General features: G+C 42.1%; 1 protein-coding gene across 2 annotated transcripts in view; it reads left to right on the top strand.

Moving 5' to 3' along the window:
* The window catches only part of LOC117271950 (ephrin type-A receptor 3), a 117,163-nt gene that overhangs the window by 76,823 nt on the left and 21,554 nt on the right, over positions 1-18,786 (top strand). For both annotated transcript variants that reach the window (XM_033650532.2, XM_033650533.2), the window contains exons 11-13: positions 13,319-13,386; positions 15,499-15,624; positions 15,739-15,924. In XM_033650532.2, the coding sequence (XP_033506423.1) occupies positions 13,319-13,386; positions 15,499-15,624; positions 15,739-15,924 (380 nt within the window). The remainder of the gene's footprint in view (positions 1-13,318; positions 13,387-15,498; positions 15,625-15,738; positions 15,925-18,786) is intronic.

Genomic DNA, 18,786 nt, shown 5'->3' with positions numbered 1-18,786 from the left:
GGAGGAGGCTTGAGAGAGGAAGAGGGAAAAAAGGAGATTGATGGAGGGAGGAGGAGAGCCAGCGGCACAGCGGGAAGAAGGGGTGAGGTGCAAGAAGCAAAAGATGAAAAGGTAGATTACAAGTGTGTTTGAGAGAGGAGGAGGAGAAGGAAGGGTAGAGAGGGATGATGGGTGGGCGATTGCACTGTTAGGTGCAATAGGAGTGTCATACTTCAGGTTTTGGAGGAACTGGGAGAAATCTAAAAATAAGGATTGGTCTTCTCTCCTCTCTTGTTGACCATACCTCCCCCTAAACCTGCCATCTTATCTGTGAATCAGTCCATTTCTCTCTCTTTTCACAGCACTCTCTCTGCTTGTCTCGTCATTTCGCTTCATCTTCAGCTCCCTGGCTTTCATTTCCTGTTCCGTTCTTGAAATTCACATTTGGATGACACTCCCTTCCTCAGTAATGTATGGAGAATCTGATGTATGCTTTGAGACTGGTTCAGTGTGGACGATGATTAAACTGGAATTGAAATTGACACTGAGAGTCAGCCAGGGTTGAAATGATTTCCCACCAGACCTTTGTAAGGCCCTTTTTCTCCCTAAATGTCAGCTGTTTAAATCATTTCCCCAATAATCACCAGCCTGGATACAAGTGCTGGAGAGCTTTTTGTTCTTGTTTTACACCTAGTTCACCTATTGAATCTACAATCCTGACCACATCTTGAGCACCCTGATAGGGAGGTTTTTTATCACTGAACTATAAAATAACAATGAATGCCGGTACAGTCACTCTGTCTTTCTGGCTCACACACATCCCCACACACACACACACTCCCCTGCAGCCTTTGCTGGCAGGGCACCGCACAGCTATGCCTCATAAACGGGCTGATTTGCAGGCCATTCTGTTCTGTCCTGTTCTCGTTTAATAAAGTGCTGTTATGCTATTGTTACCGCAGGAGGGAAAACATGAAAAAACGTCGAAAGCTCCTCAGACGCAGCACGGCGCTGACAAATCACACCAGTTATAGCCTGTGTGCGTGCCGCATTATTGCTCCACGAGAGTGCGTGTGCGTTTGTGTGTGTGAAGTTGGTGCTTTCGTCCTCCTGAGGGTGCTTTGGCAGGCTGGCAGGTGCGAGCAATGGGAAAGCTTGCGAGCGACTGGCATCGCCACTGATTCAGCAGATGGCCTTTCACTCAAAAAGCGTTCTCCCCTTCGGTCCTCACTTTCTCTCACTCCTTGTTAAACATGTTGCAGCTCCTGCCTCCCAGCATCTGTGTGTACGTGAGTGTGTGCGCCTCTGCTTTGTCTGCGGTCTAATGATTATCCAGCCTTGCAACCATCTCCTTTTCTGAATAGCTGCAGGCTTTGGTTATACGCCAGGCTCCCGTGTGTTTTTCTGCATTCATGTTTTTAATGTGGGAGTTTTGGTGAGAAGTCAGCGTGAAGTTGTTCCATTTATGTGATGCCTGTGTTTTGTTTTTGTTTTTTTAAGATGCTATGCGTCTCATGGTCTGCCTTTGTGGAGTACATCTGTCGTCAGAGCTGGAGATATTCAGCAGGGAGTCAAGGGCTGCAATCTGTTGAAGAAAATATCTGAAATCTTAAAATAATAATAAGTACTTAATTGGATTTAGCGCTAATTAAGATGTAGTTATTTACCGAAACTAGATGTCTCTTTTTCCACAGAGGTAAGCTCAAACAGAAATCTATTGATCACCATCTTGCAGGGTGTTGCAGCTTTTATTCCCGACAAAAAGAAGATGAAACTCTCCTGAAGGCGGATGCTTCAATGGAGCCGCAAGGAGAAAACAACCTTTTCTGATGAGAGTTTTGAATAACAAAGAGCAAAAGGCCGAGAGAGAGAAAGCCATGCAGGAAAGTGAGATGTCATTATAATGTGGCTGATTCTAGCAGAAAGACTTCTCCGTCTCACTAATAGACAGTGTTAACAGCTCTACCTTTCCAACACAATAGCATGTTCTGTTGACATGCGCGTTTGTGCACGTAAGCTCTTTTACCTCCGCAGCATCTGTTGTAGGAGCCCAGGGTTATTCTTAAAAACTTAATGACACAAAAGAGGAGGGGAAGGATGGAAAAAACAGAGGAAGCATGCATTGATGAAAACATGCTGTTGAGTGAAGAGAGAGAGGAGTTAAGAGGTAGCAGGAGAAAGAGACTTTTGAGAAACTGAAGAACAGCTAAAAAAAGGTGTTTGTGCACCTGCTTGTTTGGATTTCAAAGGAGATGTGAGAAGTTGAAATTAAAAACAGCGAAGACGACAATTGGTGAGGGTTTTTTAGTTTGGGTGAGGGAAAGAATTAAAATAAAATGCTTGGTTTTTGAGCCACGAAATAACAAAAAATAGAGGAAAAAACAGGAATAAAGGGACAAATAATTGGCCCATGCTTGCCAAATGGTACTTAAGGTGAATTTGGTGGACATAGAAACCAGCCAATGCATTCCCTTCCCTGTGGGTGGTGTCGGTCTGTTTGCTTGATAATAGCACTAATAACGATTTGGCAGCCAGGCGATTCTGTGTATCAGAAATAAAACAGGCCAGTGCGGGGAGGTGTGTGTGGACTATACGCGATATGTGTGTAATGTCATTAGACAGATTTGTATGTGTTGCTTGGATGCCGGTGCTTTCAATTAATGCAGCTAAGCTGTAGGGTGTAGCTGAATACAGCTTTGTCTGCAGAATGCCTCGAAAGTAGCTTACAAAGAGTGCAATAATAGCAGCGAGTTGCCGCAGGTGCAAAACTATTTCACACAGGCGTTATGCAAATGAGCAGATGTTGCAGTGGGATTGATCAAATGTCCTATAAACATCAGACAAATTCAGAACTGTTTTTCGGTTTGGGTTTTTTAAAGTTTATAGTACATTTAAACAAATTAGTGGATCCACACACACAGCGGCGCACACATTACAATCGTGACCTAATCAAGTTGTGTCGGTGTGGTAACATCAATTAGGGGAATTAGTTTCACACTCATCTCCACACTGATCTGTTAGCAAATATAAAGATACACTTCACCTAATGATACCGATGACATGCTCCTCTGCTCCGTCTCTCACTCTTTCCATCCTCTCTCATTTGACCTTTTCACCAGGTTGTTAAAAATTTTGCTACGTTACACCAATTACTGCAGACCTGCTTCTCCCCCACCTTTCCTTTCCTTACCTTTTCCCTGCTTTTCCTTCCATTACCACTCTCTTTAATGAGCAGGAGCTAAATGAAATGTTTCCAAACAGGTTGTTAATGAAACATAGACAGATTTATTACTCATAACTCTTCAGCTAATCATTTCCCCCTTCCTAATAATTAGCCAGAGCTGAGTAAATCTTTTCACACCATGGTCAGAGAGTGCTGAGCCGGTGCCAGACACATCCAAGATGGAGAAGGAGAGAGAAGAAATCTCACTCACTGAGTGCTCCTGAATCACCCAGACTTTTTTCAGTCCGTTTTTTCATGCTGTTTTGACTCTTAATTAATTATCCACAATCATCTTTTATGAACCTCATAGTTTATTAGCGCCCAAGCAGTGAGCATGTTTTGTTTTTCGGGGTTTGTGAGCGAGGCTGTGAAATAATGAGAGTGAATTTAATCCATTGATTTCATTCCCAGTAATTATTTTTTATTTAATAGCTTGATATTAAATGGAATCACCATTATCATGAGTAATGATGGGAGCAGATACCCACAGCAGGGTGTGTGAGTGTGTGTGTGTTTATATATGTGTGTGTGTGGAGTGGGTGGCGGCGAAGGGAGGATAGACGTGTCATTTCATTGTGTCATGCCGGAGGGGTGACTAATGATTTACTGATTTCATTTTTCTAGTCATTCTGATTAGCAGTGGGAAAATAATGTGAAGGGACAGGAAATGAAAGAGGAGAGGAGATGAGAGGAAAGGAAAGGGAACATAGTATTTTTCTGTATGAATGATCCCCTCTGACTCTTCCTTGTCTCGCAGTGTATCAATTTCTTCTCCCGTCTTATAGCTAGCAGCTGGCCTCTAATCCTATAAAAGGTGGCCAGTCATATAAAATAAACCCGATGATACCACACGGCTCAGGACTACACGCACTTTATTAGCTCAGGTTAACATTACTCCAAGGTTATTCACTCACATGAAGACAAACAGTCTGTCTCTCGTCTCTCCTTCTGTCACTAAGACATCACCGTCCACACACATCTTGTGGCTATACGGCAATGTATTGGCGCTATCATATTCAGTGTAGTGCACCGGGTAAGGCTCTGCCAATTAGAATATTGCTAGTCGACCGACAGTCGTCATTTAGCGCCATTAGTCGACTAGTCATCTGCATGTTTACGATATTAATTTAAATATTTAAGTATATATTTTGGGTGGGGCAACACAATGGTTTGAGTTGAAGGTGTGAGAAAGAATAGTATCAGTAACATTGTTAACACTGTGCTACATTACAGAGAAATACAAAACCGTACTAATGAACCTTCATTAATATAGGCCTATATTTTATCTACAAGTGCACGTCACACACTGAGCGAGCCGCCTGCTAATGACACTGTGGGCTAATGTGCATGTAGCTACTTCCATGTTTCAGGTGATACGTCATGTTTGTAGTCGACCAATGAAGATGAGTTTACATATCACCTTGGGTTCGTCCTTCACCTTCTCAAAATGATTCCACACTTTGGATTTCCTGCACGACATGTTATCAACGAGCTTGTGGGATAACTGCAGGTACCAGCCCTGGAAATTAGAGGCCGTACACATGCCGCATCTTTAAACGTCTGGAAAACGCGAGGTCGGGCGCTGGGTGCTACTCTTGTGCCTTTTTTGCGGCAGCTTTCAAGAACACGGCAGCAGGTTGCATCTGAGGTTGCAAAGTGACCGTGACAAGCACCGTGTCACCATGGATTTTTTCCCCCACCCCTTATATTCAGTACATCAGTATTTGTTATATGTTCTCAGTCTCAAACATAGCTTAACCAGGTCATGTGATCTGCTACTTCAGTACACAAACAAATATTACTGGGAGCACAGAAAATTGCACATGAACATTTAATATCCAGGAATTCACATTAAAGACATAACTGACTCCATGTAGCAATTTGGCCACAATTTCTTATAACTGTAGTTATTTTTAACATATAATTGTTTGAATACGTTGCTTGTAAAAAGTGTTTCCGTACAGACAGTTGAAGGTACAATACACATGCACGTGTGTGGACGTGATCAGGATGGTACCACCTCTGCCTCGTTTCAAACCAGGAAAAAACCCTGAGCTCAGTTTCTCAGTCTCTTTTGTCCCACTTTGTTTCAAGGTTATTCCAACATCCATATTTACCTCTTCTCTCCAACCCTTCTCTGTCTTTTAGTGCATAATCCAGCTTTTTATCCTGTCTTGCCAAAGTTCGCCCTCGTTTGATCTTCTCTTTCCCCTTCTCTCTATTCTTCTCTGTCACAGTGTGTTCTCACTCTCCCCCACTTCTACTTCCCTGCTTCACAACCTCCCACCTCCATACGTTTTTCCTCCTTTCTTCTTCTCCCCTCTGATTCAGACGGGGACTCCAGTGGCTCAGCTGACACTTTTCATGAGAGAACTTTTGTGAACTGCAGGCTGCCACGGCTTTAAATACATTATATCAGAGAGTACAGTAACATTTGTGTGACGTGATGACCCCATCTTTATCTGACAGAGGTCGTTCTCTTAATTCTACGCTGCACTGTCGGGCTTTAGCAGCTCCAGCAAACCAAGATGACAGCAGAATCACTGAGTGCTGGTTTTAATTGTCAGAGGAAGTACAAATCATTACAAATCAGTGCAGCTCAGTGCGGCTGATGTCTCTCACGCTTTATAGCTTGGAGTTAGACTAAGGGAGGAACGGGGGCAGCAATAGAAAGCAATAGTTCCCACACATTTTCGTGGACAAAATTTCAAAACTTTTCCATGACTTTTCAAGGACCCATAGTTATTTTATTTTATTTTTGTCTCGCCACACCTGCAAAGTGCCTTTCAAGCAAATCAGATTCAAACTCTATTCAAACATTATTGCAGCCAGCTGGCATACATGAAGGGAGAGTGAACACAGGGAAACAATGAGGACAGGTACGTGATGTTAAACAAAACATCACACACACAGCAACGCTATGTCAACAGCTGCAGAAAATACATTTGCTGTTATGTTACTTTACATGGACATTAACCACAGAAAATTGTCTATTGTTGTTTGTATGTCTACTCACCTTATTTCTACTGTTTATGTTCTACGTTACTGCTTCTGTCATGTTGTTTTGTTCCTGTCACTCTATTTCACCAATAAAAATAAATGATAAATTTAAAAAAACACAGAAAATTACTGTCACAATTTTATTGAACACAATAAAATTCCATGACTTTTCCAAAACTTTAAATAGTTTTTACTAATTCCATGATTTTTCGATGTTTTCCATGACCATGGGAACCCCGAATAGAACTTGAGGCTAAATAGACCAATAAATGAAGACTAATAAGTGTTCAGAGATATTCTTACTTTGCACACAAAGTCGGATTTATGACACGTGCATGGTCATCAGTTTTGTTCTTTCCCCCATTTGTATGTTTCTGTCATTCTAAACGAACAAGCGCATGCCGGCTATTTGCAATCAGCAAACTACCACGCTCCGATTTCTCTTTATGAAGAACTATATCCCGACCTTCCCTCTGAAATGTCCCTGTAGCCAGGAAACCGATGTTGGTCAGGATTTGAACATTAAAGGTATCAACTGAGAGCGATGTGTCCGCTGACTTAGATGCTGTTCGAGGGAATTATACAGCTGCAGCAAAACTTGTCTTAGCTCATTTCACATAGGATTTTATGTTATTATCTGATGGAAACACAGATTGAATCACTACAAAATGCAAAGCCAACTGCTTATTTAACACTTGTATTCACTGACCAGTCTATAATATTTCATCTCCTCCTTTTTTAAAACTACATTTTAGTTTTGTCTTCGACAACAATAATGCATGTTGACACAGTCGCAATTAGTGTTTAATGACATTGGTGCCATCTCGTCATGGGTAGTAAGGTTGTTGACGAACATATGTAGTCATAGTTGTTGTTGGGTGTTCAGGTCTCAAGATTCAAAGGTTTTATTTGCCACATGCTCACACATTGTGTGCAGTGAAATGAAGGGAGTCTCGTTAAAAAGGTTTGCATGCAATACCAAGGATAAGAATAACAATAAGACTTAGAAAAAGAAATACAAAGGATAAAGATTAAAGGTGTAAAATGTCCCAGATGTAAAGCAAATTATACAATAACATGGTGAACGTACACATTCGAGTGCAAATTAAAACAGTAATGATGATGTCTCAGTGAATATATTCATTCTGAACTCACTATTTTGGAAGGTCTGAATGTTTGCCCCACATGTGTGGTCAGAGCTTGTTTCGGAGATTTTGTTTCCACATGGTGTTCATATGAGTTGACCTCCATGTGCTCTGGGTTCTTCCCAGTGTCAAGTGGACTGAGCACTCCAACTTGAGCGTGTTTATCTGTCTTGTGTTAGCCTTGTGACCTGCCCCAGGTGTTTCCTTGGTCTCTGGTTATTGCACACTGGGACAGAATCTAGCTTTGATTGGGTCTTAATGGGTAAAATAATAAAAGAATATAAAATTATTTATTCAAGGGTTATTTTAACTCCTTCCTTACATTCATGCTACATTTGGTTTATCACTGACTGTCCTCATCTTCCCTTGTTTACTGTCACATTGTGGTTGGATTCTTCTTCACTCATACATGTCCTGCAGCCACACGCTTCTCTTTGTCATCTGCTCTTAATCTGTCCATCAACTCCCTTATCCTTTCTTTTACTCTCCCCCACAGGGAGATACGTATGTGCTGACAGTGTTGCACTTTGTTGTTGCACTGTCCTTCTTAATCCTCGATCCACGTAGCCAATATTCCACGCCTCCATCCATCCTTCTTTCTATTGTCTTCTCTCCTGCACATGTAGCTGGTGTCTCTATTGTAAAGATCTGACACCTCCCTCCTTGTTGCTTCCCTTTTTCACTCACTCCATTTCTATTTAGCGCTCTTTCTTCTCGTAACATCTTTTCTCTCCTCGCCGTCAGCTCCTGTTGTTGCAGCACACAACACTGCCCCCACCCCTCTTTTTGTCCACCTCCCTTACGTTAACCTCCGTGTTTCTATTCCTATATGGCTGCCTCCCCCGTCTCTCCTCGCTCTTCCCCTCCATCTGATTGCTTGTTAGTTGGTATGCAGGCTTGGACCCCCATTGTGCGTTCTTGCCTGTCAGCACTCTCTTTTTCCATCTTCCTCTCCACCTCTCTCTCTCTCTCTTTACTTCTCTTTCCAGCTCCCAGTGTCCACTCTTTCTATAAAAAAGAAACAGCAGAGAGAAAAGAGGGCGGAGGACAGGGCCTGTTGGGGGCAGGATAAATGGATGGAAACAGGAGGAAGAAAAAGAGGATATGTAGGTTGCTGGGATCGGGAATGTTTTCACTTAAAGGAAGAATTAAGTAAGAATGTAACACCCTGGAGAGATAAAGGCCAGGAATGGAGAGGAAAATGAGGGAGGGGCCACGGCGACGATAATATATGGATGGGGTTCTACAAAGGTGGGAGCTTGCTAGCAGAATGACAAATGGGTCTCGAGTGACAGAGTATTATATTAAAAAGTAAATTGATATGCAAATGTGGAGTGTGTGGCTTTGGAGGACAGGGATAGCCTGTTGTCCTCACTGAAGTGGAACAGAGAGAGGCAGAGAGAAAGGTGAGAGCCCGGGTGCGATAGTGATATCGCAGTCCATTAAAGTGTGTGTTTTTGCATGATTGGCGCAGGTGGTGTGTACTTTAAATCTGCATGAATATACAGCCATGTGTGCGGGGTTGTGTGTTTACTGTATGAAACAGCAGAGTATGGTGTAATTAGACAGCAGCTAAATGGAACAATGACTCTCCCACAGTGACAGATAGTGCTAACTTCACACCGCAGAATAAAGAAGCAGCTAGGGCCGATGTGAGGAAGACTGCCTCGTTACAAAGTCTGTTCCAGCACAAAACCCTGCGGCATCTGAATCAATAGCAGACAACTAGCCACTCAACAGGGCTGTGTGGTGACAATAACCATGTTTTCTGCAGTTGCACATAAATAAAGCCATTTTGAGATAATATAAATACAATCAGAGCTGCACCCAGAAGAGTGCAGATGTCTGCCAGGTGTGTCTGGAACAGGAAGTGCAGGGCAGGCTGTGTGTCCAGTATACATGCATGGCAGTAGTGAAACAAAGAAGAGTTAAATCTCACTCAGTTGTCTCTCCTGGCTGCTTTACATTCAAGATGGTGGCGAAAAACAACAAAAAACAGTGATTTATTGTTGTTGTATTGTGCCTAACTTCAGTAGATCATAACATATTAAAAAATGGAATTAATCTGGAGATGCTCCAGGTTAAAATAAGACTTTTCTATGGATGTCAGTGTCTGAGCCCTAACAAAGGCCAAAATGTGGCCTGCAACAGACTAGTTAAGGCTCCCTTTAGAATAGCTGATTGCTGGAAATGCCTTTTGCTACTTAAATGGCAGTTTTTATATAGTTTTTCTATAGTTTTATTATTATTTTTATTGCATTTTATGTGATAGTAGGAGGTGAGCTATCAGGACGCACCATGATTGGCGGTTGTCGATCACCTGCTGCCCTTACAGGCCGGTCGAGAGGAGTGAGGAGGCAGCAGATAGTAACCACATAAAACAGAGCAGTCAATGAAAAAGGTTTCTTAAAAGTTGTGAATCACCTCAACCACGAAACACCGTCAAGTGCCCCCCAACATACATTGGCAGCGGCGCACAGCGGCACCGTCGACACTAAAGTGTATTTCCCACCCCAAACCGCTAGGTGGCTTTACCTACACTAGTTGCCAACGGTTGCCAACTGCTAGTAACGGAAGAAGAAGAGGAAAAACTTTGAGGCAACAACAACTTGGATTTCATGGGTGAGTTTCTTATCAAAAAATTCTTATTAAAAATTTGAAACAACCGGAGTTGATACTACGGCGGCCGAGATGTACATAAAAGGCTTTTCTCACAGTGCCGGCCGCGCTGGAAATAGAGCAGTGGGCTGAAGCAGAGCGGCGCGGCGGCCAGCACCAGTGTGGGTTTGTTCATAGAATATAATGGAGGCGGGCGTTTTGACGTGCAGCGTATGGCGGCAGTGTGTGTTGCACTCTAGTCACACAATTGCACAAAAAATTTTAGGCTGATGAGTCCAGTAGTTTGCCTAATTAGCTGGAACAGACATACACACATGACTGAATGTCTGATCCACTTAAATGAGTAACTACAAAATGTGCTACTGATATTTATTTACTACTATTGCGTTTCCAAATATGTTGTGAAGGAAACACACAATTATTTGTCTGGATTACAAGCACTGAGAATGTTTTTTTCCCAAACCAGAAAGAAACATCTCTGTACAGTCTGTGAACAAAGCACAGGACTTTGACACCAGAGGATCCCACATGTTGTTAGATTTAGATTAATAAACTAGCCCGAAGTAAATGGCAAAAAACTAAAGTAAATGTAATCAGAAACATCCTACATGAATGCAAAAGACAAAACCACAATGCAAACTACAACAGCATGTGGAGGCCAGGAAGAAAAGAAGAGAGTGATGTCAGTTGGGACGCCACTTAAATGGACTCAGGCCCAAACTACTGAGGTTTATGTCCGTTCTCTACTCTGCTTATTGGCTCCTGAAGCGGGACACCGAACCACACACGCAGGCAGCAGTCAGAGGGAGGGACGTCATACTATTTAACATTTGTTTAAGGTCAGGGAAAGATCTGGTTAAATGTCAACAGCAAGTCAGGGCTGAGTCTTCAACTATTCAACCAACAATCTGTTTCTCTCCTGAACCTACGAGCTTTGAGTGCTTAAGAATGATCATTAAAATGTTAATTTGAAAGACAGCAGTGGATATTGTAGAGACAATAAATTCTGAAAACACATCTTTTAGTAAACGGCTGATTCCCGATGTGTGTTCTCTAATGCATCTTCAATAAATGGAAGAGATTATCCAACGAAGGGGCAAATACATGATTAAAACATTGCTGAAGGCAGTAAAACGCTATAATTTGGTGTAAAGCTGATCCTCCAAAGAAAGAGCAACAGCTAGATATTGATCAGGAAAATTGATCTTTTTAGAGTGGGAGAGAATATTTTTGACAGACGATGGAAACCATTTACATGCCAAACAAGCAACCTCATTGTTTAAACATGGAATAATTGCTAATGAGAATCATCCATATACATGTGTGATTACCCTATGACAACTATTTGCTCTGCTATGTTGTTTTTCGTACTACCGCCACATGTTACCACTTTAAAATTGGGACACTCAATAAAATAATTAAAGTATTTTTGTGGCATCAGAAAATGGTTTCCACATTGTCCTCCTGAGTCCAGCTCTTGACTCTTTTATAGACAGAATTACAGGTCAGCTTCGTTTAGCTGACGGTTTTAAATAAAATATCTGTTTCAAACACACAGAGAGCGACACAGCTGTCGGGGGAAAAACAAAAGCCACAGCCATGTCAGGTTTTGTGCCATGTTTAAGACTGCAGCGCTAATGATTCATGACACTTCTAACTGAAGAGGAGAAATGAGTCGCTCTGTAATTACTATGGAAATGTGTTCATTTCCCATCAGACACACACACACACACACACACACACTCACTCTCACATATGCAGCCATGCACCCGTAGAGACACACACTAACACAGATACACATCCAGCAAGTGTTCTGAATGTGGGTTTTGCTGAACTACACACGTGTGTATGTGTTTGTGTATGTGTTTGTGTGTGTGTGTGTGTACGCCCCCACGGGATTATCACAGTGGGAGCAGAGGTGTGACCCATGTCCCCATTCCCCATATGCTTTAAACACATGCCCCAAAGCACTGTGTGTGTGTGAGAGTCTGTGTCAAGGGGGTAATGATAGTCCCTTGGTGTTTGACTGGCTTGAGCCCAGCTGATAACCAGGTGGGGCCCAAGGAACATTATGCACTCTCCTCTTTATCCCCAAATACCAGCAACCAGTCTCTACCCTTATGTGTGTACGTGTGTGTGTGTGTGTGTGTGTGTGTGTGTGTGTGTGTATAAATATCCCCAAGACAGCCTATTGATGTCTGGGTTATACCATGCATTCAGCTGTGTAAAATCAACACAAGGATTAAACACCAAATGACTGAGATTTACTGAGCCTAGCGAGACCCCACCTTTCTCCATTTCTGTCGCTGCGTTTCTCTCTTCCTCACGCTTTACTTTATTTCTTTTCCAATCTTTATTCCTCTGTTTTGTCTCTATCTAACTTCCCCTCTTACTATTTCATTATTAAATCTTTGCTCATTATTCCTTTCAGTCTCCGTTCCTCCTCTGTCCTCCACTCTGCTTCCTTAAATTACGTACAGTCTGTGCAGCTGATTCCCAGTTACTCTTGGCTCTAACCCCAAATCAATTTATCTCCATGATGGACAGACATACTGACTGGCTGCTGTTTTACCTGTACAGCAACTGAGGAGGATTCGATAAGAGGGGGAAAAACAAGAGAGGAGAGGAGGCTGTAGCGTTTATGTCGTGTTTAGTACCTCGTTATATGGAACTGCTTTTTACATTTTATGTTTTTTGTCCTAAAATGTTTGTGCCGAATTTAAAAGAGCTGTAAATCTCGGAGACAGTGTTATGGGTGATAAGGGCTGTTAACCACAGTTTGAGGCAGAAGCTCGACAAAGCGGAGAGAAAATACACTGATACAAACATGTCAGACACCTAACAAAAACACACACACAGCATCCCCCCTCTGACGTCTGTAAAACAGAGTGAGTTAAATACTTCCTCACAGCTGGGCGGCAGAATTGAGTTGATCAATTTGTCAATAGTTTGTCTTGATCATTGAACTGACCTGCGCTGCGGGGTGTGTGCATGTGTGCACAGAGGGGCGGGAAAAGGGCACAGAGGTGTGTGTTTGTGTGTGTGTGTGTGTGTGATGCATTATAATATTGAAGGCGACTGTTGAGGGCCGGAGGAGTTAGAAAGAAAGAGAGGGGTGCTTTATGCATAGATCTGCCTCCACAGAGAAATCTATGATGCAAACACACTCACATCTTAGATTTCATATATCAAACACAGGTGTGAAATTGCACATACACGCTCAAGGGTATGTGACCTTCCATATGCGTGATATAAAACTGTACTGGTATAAGTGTGGTGGAAAAAACATATCTATACTGTGTATGTAAGTCTATATACAGGATCATAACCCAGCTGTGCACTCCTTCTTCAGGCACTGTGGATATATTAAAGCCAAGCAGGACCCTGACGAAGAGAAGATGCAGTTCCAACATGGCCGAGGTAAAGATGCCAGCACATACACACATAAATCAATGTATCTGCGTACAACAGTTCCCATCATATGTTACAATAATGCCCATACAACTGTTTCTACGATACTACTGAAATAGCCCCGCACAAACGGTGTCGTCGCATTACATACTTAACGTAAAGTTTCATACTTAATATAAAGTAATGTAGGTTAGGTTTAGGGAAAAAAACATGGATAGGCGTTGTCACATTACATTACGTGATGTACCAAATGTTAAGTGATGAAGGTTAGGTTTAAAAAAAGAAACATGATTGGGCATCACTTTACATACCGAACATACCTAATGTAATATTACGTAGGTTAGGTTTAGGAAACTAAAGTTACATAGGTTAGGTATAGGAATAAAAACATGGTTGGGCGTTGTCACATTACCTCCCCCAATGTACCTAACGTTACAAAGGCTAGTTTAAAAAAAGAAACATAGTTGGGTGTCGTCACAATACCTACCTAATGTACCTAATGTAAAGTTACGTAGGTTAGGTTTGAGAAAAGAAACATAGTTGGGCGTTTTCACATTACATATTTAATGTAAAGTTATGTAGGTTAGGTATAGGACAGTAAAGTTGCATGGGTTAGGTATAGGAAAAAAAAAACATGGTTGAGCATCATCACATTAGATACCTAACATAAAGTTACGTGGGTCAGGTTTAGGAAACTAAAATTACTTTGGTTGTTTATAAAAGTAACATTATATAAGTTAGGTTTTGGAAAAAACATGGTTGAGTGTTGTCACATTACATACCTAACGTAAAGTTATGTAGGTTAGGTTTAAGTATGGTTGGCCGTTATCACGTTATGCATCAAAACTAGCATTGTGTAGGTTACATTTAGGAAACAAAAATTACGCTGGTTAAGTTTAGGAAACTAAAATTATGTTAGGTGTAAGATAAAAAGCGGGGTTGGGCGTCACATCACACATTACATAGTTAACGTAAAGTTACACACTTAAAGTAAAGTTATGTAGGTTAGGTTAAGGAAAATAAAACATGGCGACAATGTACCTTAAAATAACTCAAGTTCACTTCGTTTGGACCGAACAGTGGTCTCCTGGGTGAAAGTCCTGTGTTTGTTTGACTCATCCACCACCCCAGCTTGCCCTGTTCAGCAGACTTTCGCTCTTTATACTACTCCCTTCTCTACTCCTGTCAGGGCATCAGTCACGTGATCATAGCCTTCCCAATTATGTGGGTTACGTACAAACCCTAACCCCACTTAGGCATATGTACGAACATTGCATGAGAACAGCCTGCAAATACGCATAAATGTTTATTGCTTTCAGAAATGCAAATGTTTCAGTTTGTTATCATGTGACATACTGACATCTGTCATGGTATTTCATAACATAGCACAACACATACAAGTGTATTCGGTTTTTGTTAATATTTTTTTTAAATTTAAGTTTGAGCTTATGCAAGCACCCTACACACACACGCACACACGCACACACACACACACACACACACACACACACACACAACTCTTTAAAACACGCTTCACATCCTGTCACATCACTGCCTGTAATTATGGTCGAACACTTCAGATCAAAAGCATTCCTCATGACAACATCTGAATAATTACTGTTTGTTTATTCAGATACAACAGTTGTTCTTTGTTTTCAGTTACCTTCAAATGTATCATAAGATCAGAGCTGCCGAACAACATTCAGTTTGTGTACATAAATCTCCAACTTCGTAGCATTCCCAGCTGAATAAACCACATTGCTTCACACGTCCTTGCACAAATGTTTGCTGGCAAAGTGTAGCTCCTTATGGGTTCCTGTTAAAAATTATGAGTCATTTTAACACCACTTCTTAATTATGTAATAATTTGCAATGTCACTCAAACAGAGCACCCACGCTCTGCTGCTCTGTTCACTCTGCTGAAATGTCCGAGCAGGAATCAGTGTCGGCTCCTGTAGGAAACCATTTCCCTAGAGAGATCAATACCTCATTAACACTATTAACTTTCTTTAAATAAATGTAACACCATACACTGAGCAAAAGCTGGCTGTATTTCAGCACAATTAGCATTTATCTTTATTTATTCATCCGTCCTGTTTCTCCACTTTTCCGCTCATGCAGTTAAGCTGCCAGGCAGCAGGACCTACATCCATCCTCACACCTACGAAGACCCCAACCAGGCTGTCAGAGACTTTGCCAAAGAGATCGATGCTTCCAATATTCGCATAGAGAGAGTCATTGGAGCTGGTAAGTTGGCAGTAAAACAGCAGTGGACTATATTAAAAACTTCGGAAACTGTAAAAATCTAACTGGAACTTCAATTACTACTGCCTTCTTCTGTGTGTGTGTGTGTGTGTGTAGGAGAGTTTGGGGAGGTATGCAGTGGTCGGCTGCGTGTTCAGGGAAAGAGGGAGATCTATGTGGCCATCAAGAGTCTGAAGGCAGGATACTCGGACAAACAGAGGAGGGACTTCCTGTCTGAGGCCTCCATCATGGGACAGTTTGACCACCCGAACATCATCAGGCTGGAGGGAGTCGTCACAAGATGTGAGTGATGAACTAAAACCACACGTCATCCTTTGTGCTGGGTTGTGTAACATACACTCCACTTTTCCCTCTCTGTATGTGTGCTGTAGTAAGTGTGTGTGTGTGTGTGTGTGTGTGTGTGACGTAACTGTGTGAGAGCTGTCGGTGATGTAAATCAGAGTTGACCCTGGATCAGATAAAAGCTCCATTACCATGGTAACACTTTGATGACACATGCAGTGTGGCATGTGAGCGGCGCCTGTCCGCCTCTCAAAGCGGCCACTTGTTTACTTCACATGATTGTGTTAGGCAATTAGAGCGAGTGTGTCCATGTAGGTGAGATAGACGCGGGCCTGGTTCAACAAGATAGCTGATTCGTTATCGCTGGGCCTCGCTCTCTCAATCATACTCTCTCCCTCTGTCCATCTATCCCTCTTTCATCTCATACATCTCAGTCAGTGTCCATCTAATCTTCTCATTCAATCGCAGCCCACTTCTCTCCTGTCCCTGTGGTGCTCTCTCCCTCTGTCTCTTTGTCTCCCTCACTCACAAGCCCAGCTCCTGCTAAACACAGCTATCCAGTAATAGCCACCAAAACGTTAAGCTTTAATTGTGTGTCTTGGTTCTTAGAAGATGTGAAATGGTCCATCAATGTCTGCAAAGCGACATAGCGGATAGTGTTAGATTTTACATTATGATCATCAGGCTGGTTAGGGGCTGTGTGGCAGGAAATTTAAAGGGATAGTTCGGTCAGTGTATTACCTACAGTAGATGGCCGCCAATATCGCCACGATGTGCTGCTGTGGGCGAAGGCAGCAGCAACATGTATTTTAGCCACCTACAAAATGGTCTTCTTCTTCTCTTTGTTGAGAATATTATCACTGTTTGCCTTGCTGCAGACAGCCCTTTCCAACCAGGAACTGAAGCCAACATCTTTGCTCTCATCCATGCCACCAGACTCCTTTGAAAAAATCAGTAATTTTAGCTCACTGAACATGGTAACTGCTGGTCTACCTCTGCCTCAATCAGTTAGTTAGTTTGTGTTATTATGGGACTTAAGTGAATCCGAACTAACCCTTTAAAACACCAAAGTCACCCAATAAACGTATCTAACTAACTGATCAAGGCAGCAGCAGCCCAGCAGCTCCTGTGTTCTGCAAGGTAAAATTACTGTTTTTGTCAAAGGAGTCTGGTGGCTTTGAAGAGAGCATAGATGGCTGCAGTTTCCCCTCAGAAAGAGCTGTCTGACAGCAAGGTAAAGCGGTGAGAATATTTTAAACATAGCGTATACTTCAGCTGATATTTTTTTTTTTTTTTTTTTTTTTAGATGGCTAAAATTTGTTTTGCTGCTAACCCTGTTAACAGCAGGATGTTGCTTAGCTTCCATGGTACTTCTGTCCGCTTCTCCGAACTGGGAGTGTGCCGACCGCCCTCTCCTGTAGGTAGTACACTGACTATGGATAAGTGTCTCATATAAGCCCACTTCATAAAATCCTAATTATCCCTTTAAGAATACAACTCTCTCTCCCTTTCGACCCCTTCTGTGATCTCTTATTTTAAATGCCAAAACAGGTGATCACCAGTACAGGTGCTGTCATCATATTCAAGCAGCAGTGCCTGATTAACAGGTAGCATTTATGACCAACGATCGAATCTCAGTTGGCTCATCCACATGGCAGACAATGGAAACAAAAAATATATCGATGATAGCAACTAAATTGCAAGTTTGGCTGCCTTAAAATGTAGCGTAGGACACTTGGACGGAATAAAGCCTTTTGACTTTTGTTAGTGTTAGTGTGGAAATCTCTGCAAAATCAACCAGACAGCACGAGTGTGAATGCACATCCTTTTCATGCATAAACTGAGCTTTCAAGTCATCTCAGTGTGGCTTCAGGACTCTTTCCCCTCCTCAGTGCCGCTGCTCTGTTCCTCCCCTGGTCTGACACCTTGTTATGCAGATGTTTGTTAGAGATCTACAGACAAGCAAAAGGAAGAGGGAGATAGTTGCTACAAAGAAACAGAATTGTAAACATGCCGGCTGACAAATAAACCTCCGCTTTCTTCCCTCGTCTCACTCCCCCCCCCCCCCACCTTCTCTCTCCCTCTGCCACACACACACAAAGATCTCAAGTCCATCACACACCGGTGCTCAGTGGCACTTAGGCCAACAATAAAAAAGCAAATGCATATGCATAGGCTTTTATCATGAATATTAATAATTCATAAAGTTAATTGGATGTGTTTTTAGCCTCATGAATATTCAGCAGCATGCATATTAAGAATGAAACCCCACTCCATTTCTTATTCACTTCCTCTCTTACTCTGTCACTCTCTCTCTCATTGTCTAAATAATGCTTGATGTTAACTATGACCTTTGCTTAGCAGGATTGAGGCAGTTTGTAGAAGTACTACAGCATTTTTTTATATTCACGTAGGCAGACATGTAATTATGGCACTTTCCTTTCAGTGGCACATACCATTCTGATTTAAAATACTGGAGTATTTTCAAGAATTACTGCCAAATCCTTGAAATTTTCTGACAGAGGACAATAGCGGAGCTGACAGAGGAAATGTTGGCTTGACAAGCAACTTAAACACAATAGCTCTTCACTTTGCCATGCTTTATGAATATAAAAATATGTTTGTGTGTGTTGTTTTTGCCGCGTGTGCATGTAATGAGCGTCTGTCTACTTTTACAAGCGTCTCTTTGTGTCTGCTCTTCTCACCTGTCTTCACGGCACATTGAGAAACTGATAGAGCTCCTCAGAAACAAATCTCACCAGCGGAGCAGTAATTTCACAGGTCACAGCCCAGGGTGCGTATGTGCGAGTGAGGGGGTGAGAGTTGAGATGGGTCAATAATTCCTTCAGGCCTTTTTCTCCA

Source organism: Epinephelus lanceolatus, chromosome 12 (assembly GCF_041903045.1).
Source record: "Epinephelus lanceolatus isolate andai-2023 chromosome 12, ASM4190304v1, whole genome shotgun sequence".
NCBI lineage: Eukaryota > Metazoa > Chordata > Actinopteri > Perciformes > Serranidae > Epinephelus > Epinephelus lanceolatus.
This window is presented reverse-complemented; position numbering and strand designations above follow the sequence as displayed.